Below are 15,804 nucleotides of genomic sequence, written 5' to 3' on the forward strand. Positions count from 1 at the left end.
GTACAGTAGCATGATCTTAAATCTATGGCAACTCTTTAAAGTTGCTCAGACCAAAATCTCAAAGACATCTCTGTCTTCTCTCTCTCTCTCTTTCTCCCTCTCTCTCTTTCTCTCCCTCTCTCTCTCTCTCTCTCATATTCCACATTCATTTCATCAGGCAATCTTGCCAAATAATATCTCTAAAATACATCTCTAAAATCCATGCCTTGCATGCATGGGCAAATATTGGTTACTTATGCACCACCCTAGAGGGTGGTTACTTATCCACCACCCTCATGCAAGTCACCATCATTTGTAGCCTAGCATCTAGACTGGTCTAGATTTATAATCTTCTCATCAACTTTGTTCTCCTCCCACCTCTCACTTCCACAGAGCAGGCAGAATAAGCATTGTAGAACATGTTTCACCTTCACCCTCCTCTCAGAAAGACCCTCAGGCCTTTCCATTATTATTCTCTCTACTTGTAAGACTTTGCAGAGGGATAAGACTTGATCATTCATCTCCTTCAAATGTTTGCTCAATGCCAACTTCACAATAAAACTCTCCCAGATGATCCTATTACACTGGTATTGCCACCTCTCCCAGTGCCCAGCACTCCTTTTCTCCTATTTATCTCCATTACACATATCACTGAGTGACATATGAAGTGTCATTTATTTATCACCTGTCTCATCCCACTAGAATATCAGCTCCCAAAGACAAGGTTATTTTATTGTCATTTCAGCAAACAATGGTGGACACATTGTAGGCACTCAGTAAATATTTGTTGAATGAAAACTGTATTTTAAATAGCCAATAGTTTTTTCAATAATATTCATATCTCAAAAAATTCTTTTTTCCCCTTCAAAGTTAATAAAAGTAAAAATGGTCTCCATTCCAGCTCTGGCACTGCAGAGTTGTGCCTCCTCAGTCAAGTCATTTTACTTCTCTGGGTTCCATCTGAAAAGTTAGGGTGGTGGACTATATGATCCCTGAGGTTCTTTTCAGCTCAAAAATTCTACTTGCTAATATCTAACCAATTGACCTTATAAATAATGAATCGTTTGGGAGAACACTTCCATTATTCTTTCCATTTTACAATAAAAAAATAAAATGTTTGGTTTCTCCTAACAAACTCCAAACGTGTGCAGCAGAGGAGCCTTAAGATCAGCAGAACTATTCAAGCACTAACTCACAGATTACTTTTCCTACTGTGAATAATATGACACATTTCCTAGATGCTGAAAGAAAACTAAAACTCTAATCGATAATGAAAAGTAAAAAAATAAGTATTAGCCACTGATTACCTGTCTTAGAATCTCATCCAATAAGCCCATATTGGCCTCCTGAGCTTTTATTGTGTGGGAGAAGAATGCGTAAGTCTTCTTGGACATTAATTTATCCTCTGCAGGTCTTTTAACTCCCAAAATTAGACAAGCTTCAGAAATATCCTCCTGAAGAATGCCACCAGCCTTGACATATTCCTGAGAATGTAATTTTGGTTAAAAGTTATTCCCTTGGTTTGTTGTATTCATATCTTCTCTACTAAGTAAAATGTACAGCAATTAAAGCCACAACTTTTTGAAGGAATAAAATCTTTATGATTAAGTACAAATAATACAATAACTACATATATTTTTATTTACTGGCTAAATATTAATCTAAGATGTTTGACTTTTATAGCAAAAAACTTAGGAAATTCAGCACACACTCCTATTTAAGGACAGTTTGATCATAACCATTAGCATACATGTGATTTAAATATAATTGTGAAATATTTTACTTAATATTTAATTTTTATTGTTGACACTATTACAGATATCTGCCATTTTCCCCTTTTCTCCCTCTCCACCCAGTCCCCACACGCACTGTGCCAACCCCAGCCTTTACCACATTGTTTTCTCTCCAAAGGCTATGCATATAAGTTCTTTGGCTACTCTCTTCCAGCCCCTTCACCACCCTCCCCTCTGAGATCTGTCAGTGTATTTGACGTACCCATGCCTCAGGGCCTACCTATTTTGTTCACCAGTTTATTTTGTTCATTAGATTCCACATAAAAGTGAGATCAGATGGTATTGTCTTTCTATGAGTGCCTTATTTCCCTTCACGCAACAATCTCCAAGTCCATCCATGTTGTGGAAAAGGGCAAGAGTTCCTTCTTTTTGACAGCCATGTACTATTTCATTGTGTAAATGTACTATATCTTAATCCTCTCATCTACTGATGGGCTATTTCCAGATCTTGGCTATTGTAAATAATAGCCAATTGCTCTATTTTTTTTTAACGTGTGGCCTAGTTTTATTTTTTTACATGTACCTGTCCCATTTTCCTAACATTATTTATTGAAGGGACTGATTTTACTTTATTGTGTGCTCTTGTCTCCTTTGTCAAATATTAATTGACCATATAGGCATAGGTTGAGTTCTGGGCGCTTTGTTCTGTTCCATTGATCGATATGCCTACTCTTAATGCCAGTACCAGGCTGTTTTGCTTACAATGGCTTTATGCATAATAGTTTGATATCCAGTATTGTGGTCCCTCCTACTTTGTTCTTCTTTCTCAAGATTGCTGAGGCTTTTCAGGGTCTTTTTGGTTCCATATAAATTTTTGCAATATTTGTTCTAGATCTGTGAAATATGCCACTGGTATTTTAATGGAAATTGCATTGAGCCTATAGATTGCTTTGGGTAGTATGTACATTTTTAATGATGTTAATTTTTGCAACCATGAATACAGTATATGCATCTACTTGTTTGTATTTCTCATTTCTTTCTTCAATATCCTACAGTTTGCAAGTACAGGTCTCTTACCTCCTTAGTTAAGTTTATTCCTAGGTACCTTATTTTTTGTTGTTGTTGAAATGGTAAATGGGATTGTTTTCTTAATTTCTATTTCTGAGAGTTCATTATTGGTTTATGAAAGTGTCATCAATTTCTTGATATTAATTTTGTATGTTGTTACTTCTCCAAATATATTCATTAAATCTAGTAGTTTATTGGTGGAGTCTTAGGGTTTTCTATGTACAATATCATGCCATCTGATAATAATGACAGCTTCACTTCCTCCTTTCCAATTTCGATGCCTTTTATTTTTTCTTCTTGTCTGATCACTGTGGCTAACACTTCCAGTACTACATTGAATAAGAGTGGTGAAAGCAGACATCACTGCCTCACTCCTGATCTTAGGAAAACACTTTCAGTGTTTGTCCATTGAGTGAGATGTTGGCTATAGATTTTTCAAATGTGGCCTTTATTGTGTTGAGGTATGATCCCTCGAGTCCCACTTTGCTCAGTTTTTATCATAAATGAGTGCTGGATTTTATCAAATGCTTTTTCTGAATCTATTGGTATTATCATGTAATTTTTATCTTCCTTTTTGATTATTTAATGTATCACATTTATTGATTTGCAAATATTGTACCAACTTTGAATCCCCAGAATAAATCCCACTTGACCATGGTATATGATCTTTTTAATGTATTGCTGGATTTGATTTGATAATATTCTGTTGAGGGTTTTAGTATCTATGTTCATCAGAGATATTGGCCTATAATTTTCTTTCTTTATAGTGTCTATATGAGGTTTTGGAATTAGGATAATGCTGGCCTCATAAAAAATAGCTTGGATGTCTTCCCTCCTCTTGAGTTTTTTGGAGTAGTTTGAAGACAGGTGTTAGTTTTTCTTTGAATATTTGGTAAAATTTGCCTCTGAAGCCATTTGGCCCAGAACTTGTTTTCTGGGAGTTTTTTGATTACTGCTTCAGTTTCATTAGTGTTATTGATCTATTCAGGTTTTCTCATTCTTCCTGATTGAGTTTGGGAAGATTGCACATTTCTAGAAACTTGTCCATTTCACCCAAGTTGTCCAATTTTTTGGCATATAGTTGGTCATAGTATTTTCTTACAATCCTTTGTATTTCTGTGATGTTGGTTGTTATTTTGCCTCTTTCATTTCTGATTTTATTGATTTGACTTCTCTCTCTTCGTTTTTTGATGAGTCTTGCTAAAGTTCTGAAATATATATTATATACCAACGATACACTGAAACATTAAATGCTAAATACTAATGTATTACTCAGGTGCATTTTTTAAAGAAAGACATATCAGCAATTTAGTTTTCCTTTTTTAAATAGTACTGATTGCTGCCCTACTCTGTACAGTGGAGGGTGTTAGAAATGAGATGATAAGACACAAAGAAAGACAGACAAGATCCTCCTGTAAAGGAGACTATGAAATACAGTAAAAGATTAGTCAGAAGCACAGTAAATGAGGCTGAATTTGAAAAACATTATGATCTGCAGAATTCAAGTGATATTATTAGTTTAATGGATACTGAGATAATTCCCAGGTAAGATGATAAAGGAAGTATGGAAATTGAAATTAATCTAAAGGGCTGGGTAGAATTTGGAGAGGTAGAAATGAAAAATACAAGCAGGTAATATCAGTAAAAGCTTTGAAGAAATATACACAAATATAGAGGTGGGAAATTACAGATATTTAGGGCATAATGAGTAAAAGGATTTGGAAAAGTAGGCTGAATGTTGTCATGCTGCATATGTGCTTTACTGGATAAAAATAAAAATAGTAAATATCAATGGTTATTAAGAAATTACTACATGCTATGCTAAGTTTGTTGCATAAATTATCTTATTTAATTTTCACACAACTCCCATGAGGTAGGTACTATTATTATCCCCATTTTATCAATGGGGAACCTGAAGCTTACATACTTACCTGAGATTGCATAGCTAGCACAGGGAGGCAATAGACAGTCATTTCATATTTTTAGATAAAGGAATAGTATGATCCAAGCAGAATTAAAAGATCATCAAAGGTGGAAAGTGAATAAAATGAAGATAAATCTATTTAGGAATCTACTTTAATAGACAGGTAAAAATGGATAGAAGAAATAGTAGAAGAATGTACATATGGTTCATACCTGGTTTCTTTGAAAACAGTCTATTTGCTTACTTATAGTAGGCTGGTTAAATAAATCATGATGAACGATGGAGCAATTACAATGATATAATCACTATACCTCCATTAAACAGAATGCAGCAGAGCTCTTTGAACTGACATGGAGCGATTTCCTGGATATGTTGTTGACTAAACAAAGCAAGGCTCAAAAGAGTGTATATAGTATACAACATTGTGTATAGAACTGAAGGGGAAATAAGAACACACACACACCCACATACACATGCTTGTGTTTGAAAAAAGAAATATAGGACTGATAGGCCAGAAACTAATGAAAATAGTAGACTAAGGGGTAGGTGGCAATAGATGTAGGAAGATTAAGATGACAGCACCACTTCTCTGCATTACAACTTCTTTTATACAGTTTTAGTTTTTGAGACTCATAAATGTTTAAGTTATTTGGAAAATAAAATTAAATCAAAAGGATTTAAAAGCAAATAGAACATAATGGAAACAAAAAAAAATCCAACTGGAATACACATTTACTATGTAACCATAGAGAAAAGATAATTCAAATAACTTTTAAACATAGCATTCTGAATATTCCTTGTGGGATGTATTCTAAAGGAAAAAAGTCAAAGAAATATTAAACTCCACTAAATAGGCTTTTTATTGAGATATAATTGACATGCAACATTAGTTTTGAGTGTAGAACATAGTAATTCAATATTTGTATATTTTATATTGAGAAATGATCATCACACTAAGTTTTAGTTAACATCTGTGCCCATACGTGGTTACAGAATTTTTTCCCGTGATGAGAATTATCAAGGTCTACTCTCTTAACATCGACAGGTTTATTGATAATTGTGATATTAGCATTGTGATTCCAAAATTATTTTACATACATTTGGGAGTAAAGCAAACAATATGCATTCATGTTGGAACAAATTAGAATTTTCACTGCTGGAGAAAACAAATGCAAATATAAAATTTAATAGGTAAGAAAAACCTGCAATGTTAAATTTTAATTGAAAATATTCGTATTAACTCATGACTAAATTATATAATTATGTATATATAATTTGTATGTTTGTGTCTATGTATTTCTTTGTTCTGTCCACTAAAATAGCTAAGAGCAACAATATCTCAGTAACATAAACACATCTAAAAGCAGATACCAGATCTTGGTTTTCATAAACTAAAAGAAATTAAGGTTCCTTAATGAAATGGTGGATTGCTGGTGAGGGGCAGAAAAAGCACAAGGTGAGGCTAAGACAATTTGTTGTTTCAGGCAACCAGAGAGTTCAGAAGTAAAAGGATTCATGTCCAAAGGACATAGTAGCCCCCTTAAGGGGATTCTCACTATCTCAAATTTTGGATAATTAGGACATTATGTACCCATAATGATATTCAAAAGAGTATGAGAAAAGGTGCTAAGGGAAATCTCTTTCATACAAAAAAATCAGGAAATAGAAGAGTTATTTATAATAGCCAAGATTTGGAAGCAGCCCAAGGGTCCATCAAAGGATGAATGGATAAAACAGCTATGGTACATTTCCACAACAGAATATTATTCAGCCAGAGGAAGAGGGTGGGGTAGGGGAAGGAGAAAAAGAAGGAAAAAGATAGAAGGAGGAGGAGAAGAAAATATTACCCTTTGCAACAGTATAGATGTACCTGGAGAACATTATGCTAAAGGAAATAAGCCAGTCAAAGACAATTACCAGATGATTTCACTCATATGTGAAATCTAATGCACAAAATGAACTAATAAGCAAGATAGAAACAGACTTATAGAGCATGGAGCTGAGAGCTGGAACGGGGCTGTGGGGGAAGGGGGTTGGTATGGAGGGATCGAGCAAAAAAAAAGAAAGAAAAGAGAAAGAACTCATGGACATGGACAACAGTGTGGTGATTGTGAGAGATGAGGGATGGGTGGAGGTGGAAGAGGGGATAGAGGGGATAAATGCTAATGGAAAAACTACAATAAAATTTTTTAAAAGATAACAAAAATTATCATATTGCTAGCCTTCATGGAAAAATTAATTCAGATAAAAATTATTAATGAATGCTAACATCATTAGTTGAAAGGTCGTTGAGAAACAGGAAATTCACATATCTCAACACAGCATTCCACAGGTGACTCAGTAAATACAAAGAAAGAAAGGTATTTTTGCAAGGGAGAGACCTGATAGTAATCACCTCAGCCAAGTGATCATGCATTCCTCACCATGTGATGACTGATTTTTTTGTGTCTTTGATGTGATACAATGGAATGAATATAGGTCACTTATGAAATATTTGTGTCACAAGTATACAACCTGACTTATCACAAGGTAAAAAGCAGACTAGTTACACCCAGAAGTGGAATGTCCTACAAGTCACCTGGCCTGCAATGTTCCCAAAGAGTTAAGGTCATTGAAACAAACAAAAATCAAAAGGGGAGGATCCTGTTTTTGATTAAAAGAACCAAAAAGACATAAAGGTAAATTAAAGAAAGTTTAATTAAGCCTCAGTTAAAATAAAAGACCATAAAAGCCATTTGGGACAAATGGGAAATGTGAAGTGGATTATGTGAGATGATATCATGAAATAATTTCTTAGATGAGAAAACTATATGGTGGCTATTCAGAAAAATGATAATGAAATGCATCTGAGCATTTTTTAGTAAAATGCTACAATGTCTGCCACTTATTTTCAAATGGTCCAGGAAAAAAGCATATGTGTATTTTTCAAAAAAAAATAAGAGTCAAACCTATAAGATTATTAGTGAAGAGTAAAGGGAACAATAAATGTAAAAGGCACCCACCAGGGATGGCAAGAAAAACTCTCATGAACAAACTCTACTTAATGGAGCATTTCCTAGAGGGATGTTTTATGAGACAAAACACAGTAGTGTCTTATTGGCCTTGTACCCCAACTCCCATAATAAGGACCCACCATGAAGTAAAGGAGAGAATAACTAAAAGATATTACCTCCTTCTAAAATCAATCCCTCAATATTGAAATAAATTCAGCCAAAAATGGAAAAGACCTGTACTCAAAAAGTTATAAAACACTGAAGAAAGAAATTGAAGAAGACACAAATAAGTGGAAGCATATACTGTGTTGATGGAATGGAAGAATTAACATTATTAAAATGTCTCAACCAAAGCAATTTATAGTTCAACACAATTCTTATCAAGACACCAATGGGCATATTTCACAGAACTAGAACAAATGTTCCAATAATGTATATGGAACCACAAAAGACCTTGAAGAGCTACAGCCATCTTGAAAAAAAAAGAACAAAGTTGGAAGAATCACACTACCTGATATCAGACTATACTACAAGGACATAGTAAGCAAAACACCATGGGACTGGCATAAACTCAGACATATAGATCAATGGAACAGAATAGAGAGCCCAGAGATAAACCCATGCATTTATGGTCAATTAATATTCAACGAATGAGGCAAAAACACACAGTGAGCTAAAGGTAGACTATTCAATAAATGGCATTTAGAAAATGGGCATAATCTTGGCTGGTGTGGCTCAGTGGACTGAGTGTTGGCCTGCGAACCAAAGGGTCACCAGTTCAATTCCCAATCAGGGCACGTGCCTGGGTTGTGGGCCAGGTCCCCAGTAAAGGGCGCTCAAGAGGTAACCACACATTGATGTTTCCCTCTTTTTCTCCCTCCCTTACCCTCTCTAAAAGTAAATAAATAAAATCTTTTTTAAAAAAAGAAATTGGACTGATAACATGCAAAAGACTGAAATTAGACCACCTTCTTTCACCATACACAAGAACAAACTTGAAATGGATTAAAAACTTAAATGTGACTCAAAACCATAAATATCCTAGAAGAAAATATAGGCAGTAAAATATCAGACATTTCTCATAGCAATAGTTTTTCTGATATGTCTTCTCAGGCAAGGGAAGCACATAAAAAATAAATGGGATTATATCAAACTAAAAAGTTTTGCACAACAAAGGAATCCATCAACAAAATGAAAAGAAGACCCATTCAATGGGAGAACATACTCACCAGTAATACTTCTGATAAGGGGTTAATTTCCAAAACATATAAAAAATTTATACAACTCAACACTGAGAAAACAAAGAATTCAATTTAAAAATGGGAAAAGGACCTGAATAGACACTTCTCCAAAGAGGATCTACAGATGGCCAATAGACATATGAAAAGATGCTCAATGTCACTAATGATCAGAGAAATGCAAATTAAAACCACAATGAGGTATCAACTTATACCTCTCAGAATGATTATCATCAATAAATCAACATGTCGGGAGAGGGCTGTGGGTAGCAGGTATAAAGGGGATAAATCGTAATGGAAAAATACAATAAAAAATAAACTATTAAGAATAAATAAATCAACAAAGAATAAGTGTTGGCAAGGATGTGGAGAAAAGGGAACCCTTCTGCACTATTGGTGGGGGTGCAGATGGGTGCAGCCACTATGGAAAACAGTATGGAGGTTCCTCAAAAAATTAAAAATGAAACTGCCTTATGACCCAATGAGTCCACTTCTGGTAATATATCCAAAGAAAGCACTGAAGCACTAATTTGAAACAATATATGCACTGCTATGTTCGTTGCAGGGTTATTTATAATAGCTAAGATTTGGAAGCAGTCCATGTGCCCATCCGTAGATGAGTGGATAAAAAAGCCAGAGTATATTTACTACTAGACCATAAGGAAGAAGGAAATCTTACTTTCTGCAACAACACAGATGGACCTGGAAAGTATTATGCTAAGTGAATAAGCCAATCAGAGAAAGGCAAATACTACATGATTTTACTTATATATGGAGTCTAATGAATGAAACAAACTAACAAACAAAATAGAAACAGACTCAGAGATACAGAGAAGAGACTGACAGCTGTTAAAGGAGAGAGGGTGGAGGGTGGGGTGAAAAAGGAGGGCTGGAATGGTGATTACCAGAGGGAAAGTGTGGTAGATGGGATGTAGAGGAGGGTAAAGAAGGGATAAATGGTGACGTAAGGAGACTTGACTTTGGGTGGTGAAAATACAATATAATATACAGAAGATGTATTATAGAACTGTACACATGAAACCTATATATTTTTATTAACCAATGCCACACCAATAAATTCAACAAAAAAATATTTAAACAAGAAAGAGCTTAAATTTTTTTTTTTTAATTAAAAGCACTCCCTCTGTCCCCCAACTAGAGAAAGCATGTAATGGAATAAAAATAATACTTACTGGTTGAATTCTGGACTCAAGGATTCTAATTTAGCAATCTCATTATAACCAAAGTAAAGGAATATTGCCATGTGGTATTTCAGTGACATTAGCAAACATTTTCTTTTCATCCATATGCTTTCTAATTTTCATTTACAGGGTCATTTTATTCCCACATACTTAAGAAATTGGAAATATTTACCTTGTCGTGAATGGCCCGCCGATTGGAAGGCTGTATTAAGACCTTGTATCCCAGGTTGGTGATCCCTTTGATGTGCCGGGGAGCCAGAGGTGCCCTCCTCTCCCAGGCGTTCACATCCTCCCGCCTCACGGCCACCACCGGCTTGTGGTGAAGCCCTCTGGAGAGGCTGAGCCCCAGCCTGCTCAGTTTGGTCCTATATATGCGCAGCATCTGGAAACCTGGTGACTGTAATGACATCATAAGGGCACAGGACAACAAAAGGCAGGTGGGCTCACAGATCAGTTCTGGTGTCGTAAGAAATCTGCTGTAAAATCCAGCCATCTCAGATGATAACAGATACAAGACAGAGAAAAGAGAAGGGGAAGCCTGGATGATAAAATGTATTCCTTTATCCAAACAAACCCAATTTTCCACAAACAAAGTTATTTATTTCCAAAATATAAAAAGTACTGAACAACTCATGGGACACTAACCCAGGTTCATCTCTGACCATTCCTTACAAATGCTACCCAGAGTGTTGGGCAGCCTGTTGTCTGTGGGTGAACTTCTCACTGGTCCATGATGAGACATGTGCAGAAATAGAAAGTTAGCACTTAGAGACCTTTATATCACATGATCACATTTCTAGTAATTCATTGTTACTGGATTGTATAAAAGTGTTGGTTCTGACAGATTGGAAAGTTAAGAAAACAAAACAAACACACACGTTCCTTCACCACAGCTGTTAGAGGTTTAAGAAGCCCAGTCCTAACCACAAGCCCCAACCTCACCCTCACTGTCTCTTTTGTTACTTTAAACATGCTGTTCCCTTTCCCAGGGCTTCCTGTCCCTAACACATCTTCCTATTACATTAAACCTGGACCTGTCTCAACCAGCTTCTAACTGCTATTCCAGATTGCAAAATTCCACTCATTTATTGAATTATGAAATGTTGACCAGAGGATCACTGTAAATTGTATATACATTTTTAAAGCATAAATATCAAACAGTATTCAATCCCTCTTCATATGGCTAAATGTATTTGGAAGCCAAATGTCATTTCAGATGATAATTTGCTGTGTCATTTGGATGCTAAACCTTAGTTTTTTATGTTTCAGGTTGGCATCAAAATATAGGGACTAAATGATTTCATACCTTTCAGAAATGCTCGACCAATTACTGCTAGCATTTACCAAAATTTGTATGGAATGCATTTCTGTTGTATCAGACTGCAACCTCTGCATCGGGGAAGGTTTGTCCAAACCTGGGGCACACAAGTCCTTGCCACCTGAGACAGAAAACTTAAATGGCAATTCACAACAGAACAGACCAAACAGCGAGGAGTCCCTCTAAGAAGGCTTCAGGAAGGAGAGGGGCATGAAGAGAAAGGGCCGCACACAGCAATTGAACCCAAGGGTGGTTGGAGCCAAGTCGATGATCAACATTTCAATAGAAGACTGTTATGTATGCTAGCTAATGTTTAGTTTATTTAAATAGTTTTGTTTTTAAACAGACAACATTAGGCCCAAAACCCAAGCTAAAGAAAAAACTGCAGCATCCCATACAACTTGAATCCCTATATTCTCAAATAAACCAATTCCGAAGACATACAATTCTTCTGAACACATAGATAAGCCCAGAAATGGTCCCATTCTCCCAGCAGAAGCTGTATTTCACATAGAGGGACGCCACATCCTCTATTCTCTGTAGCAATTCTTGGGGCTAACATGAGGGAACATGTTCAGATAATACAGCCCCTCCCCTCAGCCTAACTTGATTTGTGATCCAGCCTCCCCTCCCTCGGTGACCATCCACCTCCTCCTCTCACCTCCCCCGTCTGCGGTGGGGGTGTGACGTGGGAGGACAGACACAGACTCACAGACCGGTAATACGCACAAAGGTATTTGCAAAGGCAAGCTGTCTAGGGCAACTCAGAAAAGAAAGCAGCATCATGACCCTCTGGTGTTTATTAGAGAAGCTGCTTTCACTTTCACTTGTTGTAGGGAATTCCCAAATCATATATCCTGTAACTTTGTTTTTAAACAAATGCAACAATAGTTACCATTGATTAAACATAATATGCCTTACAGATGATATTTCATTTTCTTCTTGCAAAAATCTTATTAAGTAGATATTATCCCCATTCTGTAGGTGAAGAAACTGAACTGGAGTCCAAGTAGAGCTGCTGCTTTTTAGCAGAAGCAGGATTCCCAGGTTAATATTTAACACTCAGGATTTTCTCTTCTTTGCCAAAGCCTGCGGATCCACACTGTGTAGATCAGACACCTGTTGTTACTGCTTCCATCATGTTTCAGAAATCGGTCAGATCCACATGGCAGTTATAGTAAGTGACCAGTTATAGTTAAGTGACCTTAACAGTTATAGTAAGTGACCAGTTCTCCCCCCAGCATGGGCTGCCTGTATCCACCTCTTTCCCATGTGCCACCAAAAACCCTTCCTGAGTTCTTGCCAAGGTAAAGTCTAAGTTTCTGGGAGCTTAAGAAAAATGATTTGATTATAACAGGTATTACTTACTGTATTTGTAAGTGCTTGAACCTGAAACTTGGTCTCAGCATAGAACTTTCCAGGACCACCATTCATTTTATTCTAACATCGTCAGAAAACATCTAACAGTCAGGATTTCTTAACTGCTTTTAGGTGGGCACTGCAGGTCTCTGGTATTTCACAGAAATGCCCAGGTGGGCTGTTCTGGATTTCCCTGTGCTAGATTTCGTGGGTTTTCCCAAGAACATCAGGAAGTAAACATAATGTTTATTTCTGGCAATGCCTTCAGCAAAGCAAAGCAGGAAGACCCCTGGCTCACCAATGGCTCTAGTGAGTGCCAGGTAATGATGACAGCCTGCACGATAAACAAGGAGGATGTGGAAAAGCAAGAGGAGGAGGAGAGAAGAAAAAGAAAGAGCCTCGGAGAATAAGGAAGAGGCAGAGAAAAAGAGGAATAAGGGGGAGAAAGAGAAGTGTCACCTAGTCAGGGGAGGAGATTAAGATCCTTCTTTCAACAGCTAAAGTCTTTCCTTCAACACAGGAAGGGCTAGCGTTTCATACAGCATAAAAATGAAGTTTAAAAGATTCTTCCCTATGTGTTATAACACAAGAAGAGCACTTAGGTACACATTTTACTTACCTAGGATTGATCAAGAATTTGAAATGACTCTAAAAGCCATAGGAGTATCACAGTGAATTAATTGCACAGACTTGCAGAGAGACAGGAAGATAGTCTATTACTAGAGTGGATGGACTCTTGCCACAGAACATAGTATATGATGTCACCATACCCCTCTTTCCATCTCTTAGTGGGAGGAAGACTTAAGAATTTCTTTTAATGTACAAATTATATATCTTTGCAATGTCCACATGAGAATCAGGCAAAGCAAGGAGAACATGCTTATATATTTTTGGTACTTTCTATCCCTTTCAAGAGAAATGAGAAGGAAAATGGTGATTAGAGATAGAAATGATATATGACAGATAGGTAATAGATAGATAATTGATAGACAGAGAGATGATAGACAGGTGATAGATAGAGCTTGGCACTCCATACATATCCCACCATTTTCTTTCAGTAGCTGTGAATAAACTATGGTCATTGAGCATATCATTGCCCTAAATCACAAGAAGGAAACAAAGGAAATTTTGTGAGGTTTATTTATAAAGGACTCTATCTGAGGAAACGTCGCATTCACAGGCAGAGGACCTCACATGTATTTGGGAAGGCCCTTTTAAATGATGAGCAGACTGGTCTTTGTACAATTACATATATTAATATAGTAGTAGCTAGTTTCTAGCAGAAATATTCTTGAAAATTTAAATATAATAAAAGCACAAAATTCTCCTGATGGAGTTATCTTTTGCCCATTAATTACAGAAGAGGTATTTTGATTTCTTTCTTTAATCCAAAAAATTTGGAGGGTACTTAAGATATGCACAGCAACTTGGGGGATGCTTGTAAGGAAACAGAAATTCAGGTTCCGCTCACTCTCATGGGATCCAACAGGGGCAGGATATGACTATTTCATCGAATTAAGTGGCCCATCAAAATCGGATGGTGAATTACCAGTTACTGATTATAACTGAATATTAGAGTCAGAATGACCCTGAGAGAAGGTAATCTACAACCTGATAATGCAAATGAAGGGAGTGAGGGCCATAGAAATAAGGGATTTTCTGTTTTATAACAACAATTTTCCAAACCTCTATGGATGAATTATAATAAAAACAGTCTACAATTCTGGTAAGCATAACTTTTCAATGTAACTGGATTAGGTTTACATTTATTTGCTACTGTTCAGGTAGTACTTATGCCATAAAACAATGTATTTGATTTGTGCCTGTTTTCTTCAGTAAGAGTGGTAGCTAGATTAACAGAGCTGAGATCTTCATAGAACTTTTTATCCTTTCTTCCAATATTCAAAAATCTTTTAAGTCTCTTCAGTCCTTTCTATACCATTAACCTAGTCAGAAAACTTTTAAAACTCAGAAACCACCTATGTAAACCAGAACAATATTTAAGCAAATACAAGAACTTAAGCATAAAAAAAGGCCTCCTAATTTCTGTTCTTTCCAGTGGGACATGTATAAAGGATTACAAATTTCTTATTAACAAACTAAATCCAAATTTTCCATCTCTAGCCCCCATAGTCAGAGATGTGCTTTTTGTTCTTATATTTTAGATCTTTAAAATAATACCACTAGAACATAATTCAGTGATTCAAACTAAAACTATTAAATCACATGTGGAGATTTCTCAATGCCTTTTATTTGTACTAATCAGGTACACATGTTGATTAAATATTGAGAGACAAAGGGTGGAACAGCCTTGAGCTGAACAAAATAAGGTAATGGATGATAAATGCAAACAATTCATACCTACCCTTCCAGTTAATTCTTAAACTGCAAGTGTATTTTAAAAACCATAGTTTCCCAGGAAGTCCTGGGACTGTAGATGAGAACAGCTCCCTGGCCATGAGTCTCAGGCCACACTACACAGTATTTGTTATCTAGACCACAATAATCCTAGATCTTTGGGGGAGCTCCAAAATAGCTACAAATTAATAGAACACCTGATGATGGCCTAGAACTAATCCAAATACCTCCCAACCCCGAGGCTTGCTGGAACTGGTCTTAGGCATGCAGTAACACTGTTCTCCACACTTGCACTTCCTGTTGCTTGCATAGGTACATCCTTTAATGCTTCCACATTAAAACCCTTTTAGTCAGCTAGAAGTGTTAAAAAAAAAAACAAAAACATGTAGACTTGGGTGGGTGGACTCTATTAGTATTAGCTAATCTGGTAAGAATATTCATATGTTCTCAAGTCCATCAGCTATGCAGAATCATCTACAGATATGAGACCCATGACTCTCCTAACCTCTAGCCCACAGATTTTGTTTCACTGAGATGGAATGCAAAGTTAGCTCTGAACTGGAGCCTAATCCAAAATGTTTATCTGCTTATTTGTCTGTCTCTTTGCTAAACTGCAAATGCTCTGAGGGAAT

General features: G+C 36.3%; 1 protein-coding gene across 2 annotated transcripts in view; it reads right to left on the minus strand.

Moving 5' to 3' along the window:
* The window catches only part of LOC112299931 (alpha-aminoadipic semialdehyde synthase, mitochondrial), a 66,583-nt gene that overhangs the window by 47,930 nt on the left and 2,849 nt on the right, over positions 1-15,804 (minus strand). The window contains exons 2-3 of one of the 2 annotated variants that reach the window (XM_024555168.3): positions 10,310-10,534; positions 1,287-1,463 (exon numbers count right to left, since the gene is read on the minus strand). In XM_024555168.3, coding sequence (XP_024410936.1) covers positions 1,287-1,463; positions 10,310-10,519 — 387 coding nt within the window. In that variant the 5' untranslated portion in view covers positions 10,520-10,534. Of the gene's footprint in view, positions 1-1,286; positions 1,464-10,309; positions 10,537-15,804 lie in introns of those variants that run through there. The other variant, XM_053926262.1, reaches the window with a different exon arrangement.

The sequence above is a fragment of the Desmodus rotundus genome, chromosome 6, assembly GCF_022682495.2.
Source record: "Desmodus rotundus isolate HL8 chromosome 6, HLdesRot8A.1, whole genome shotgun sequence".
In the NCBI taxonomy this organism is placed as follows: Eukaryota; Metazoa; Chordata; class Mammalia; order Chiroptera; family Phyllostomidae; genus Desmodus; species Desmodus rotundus.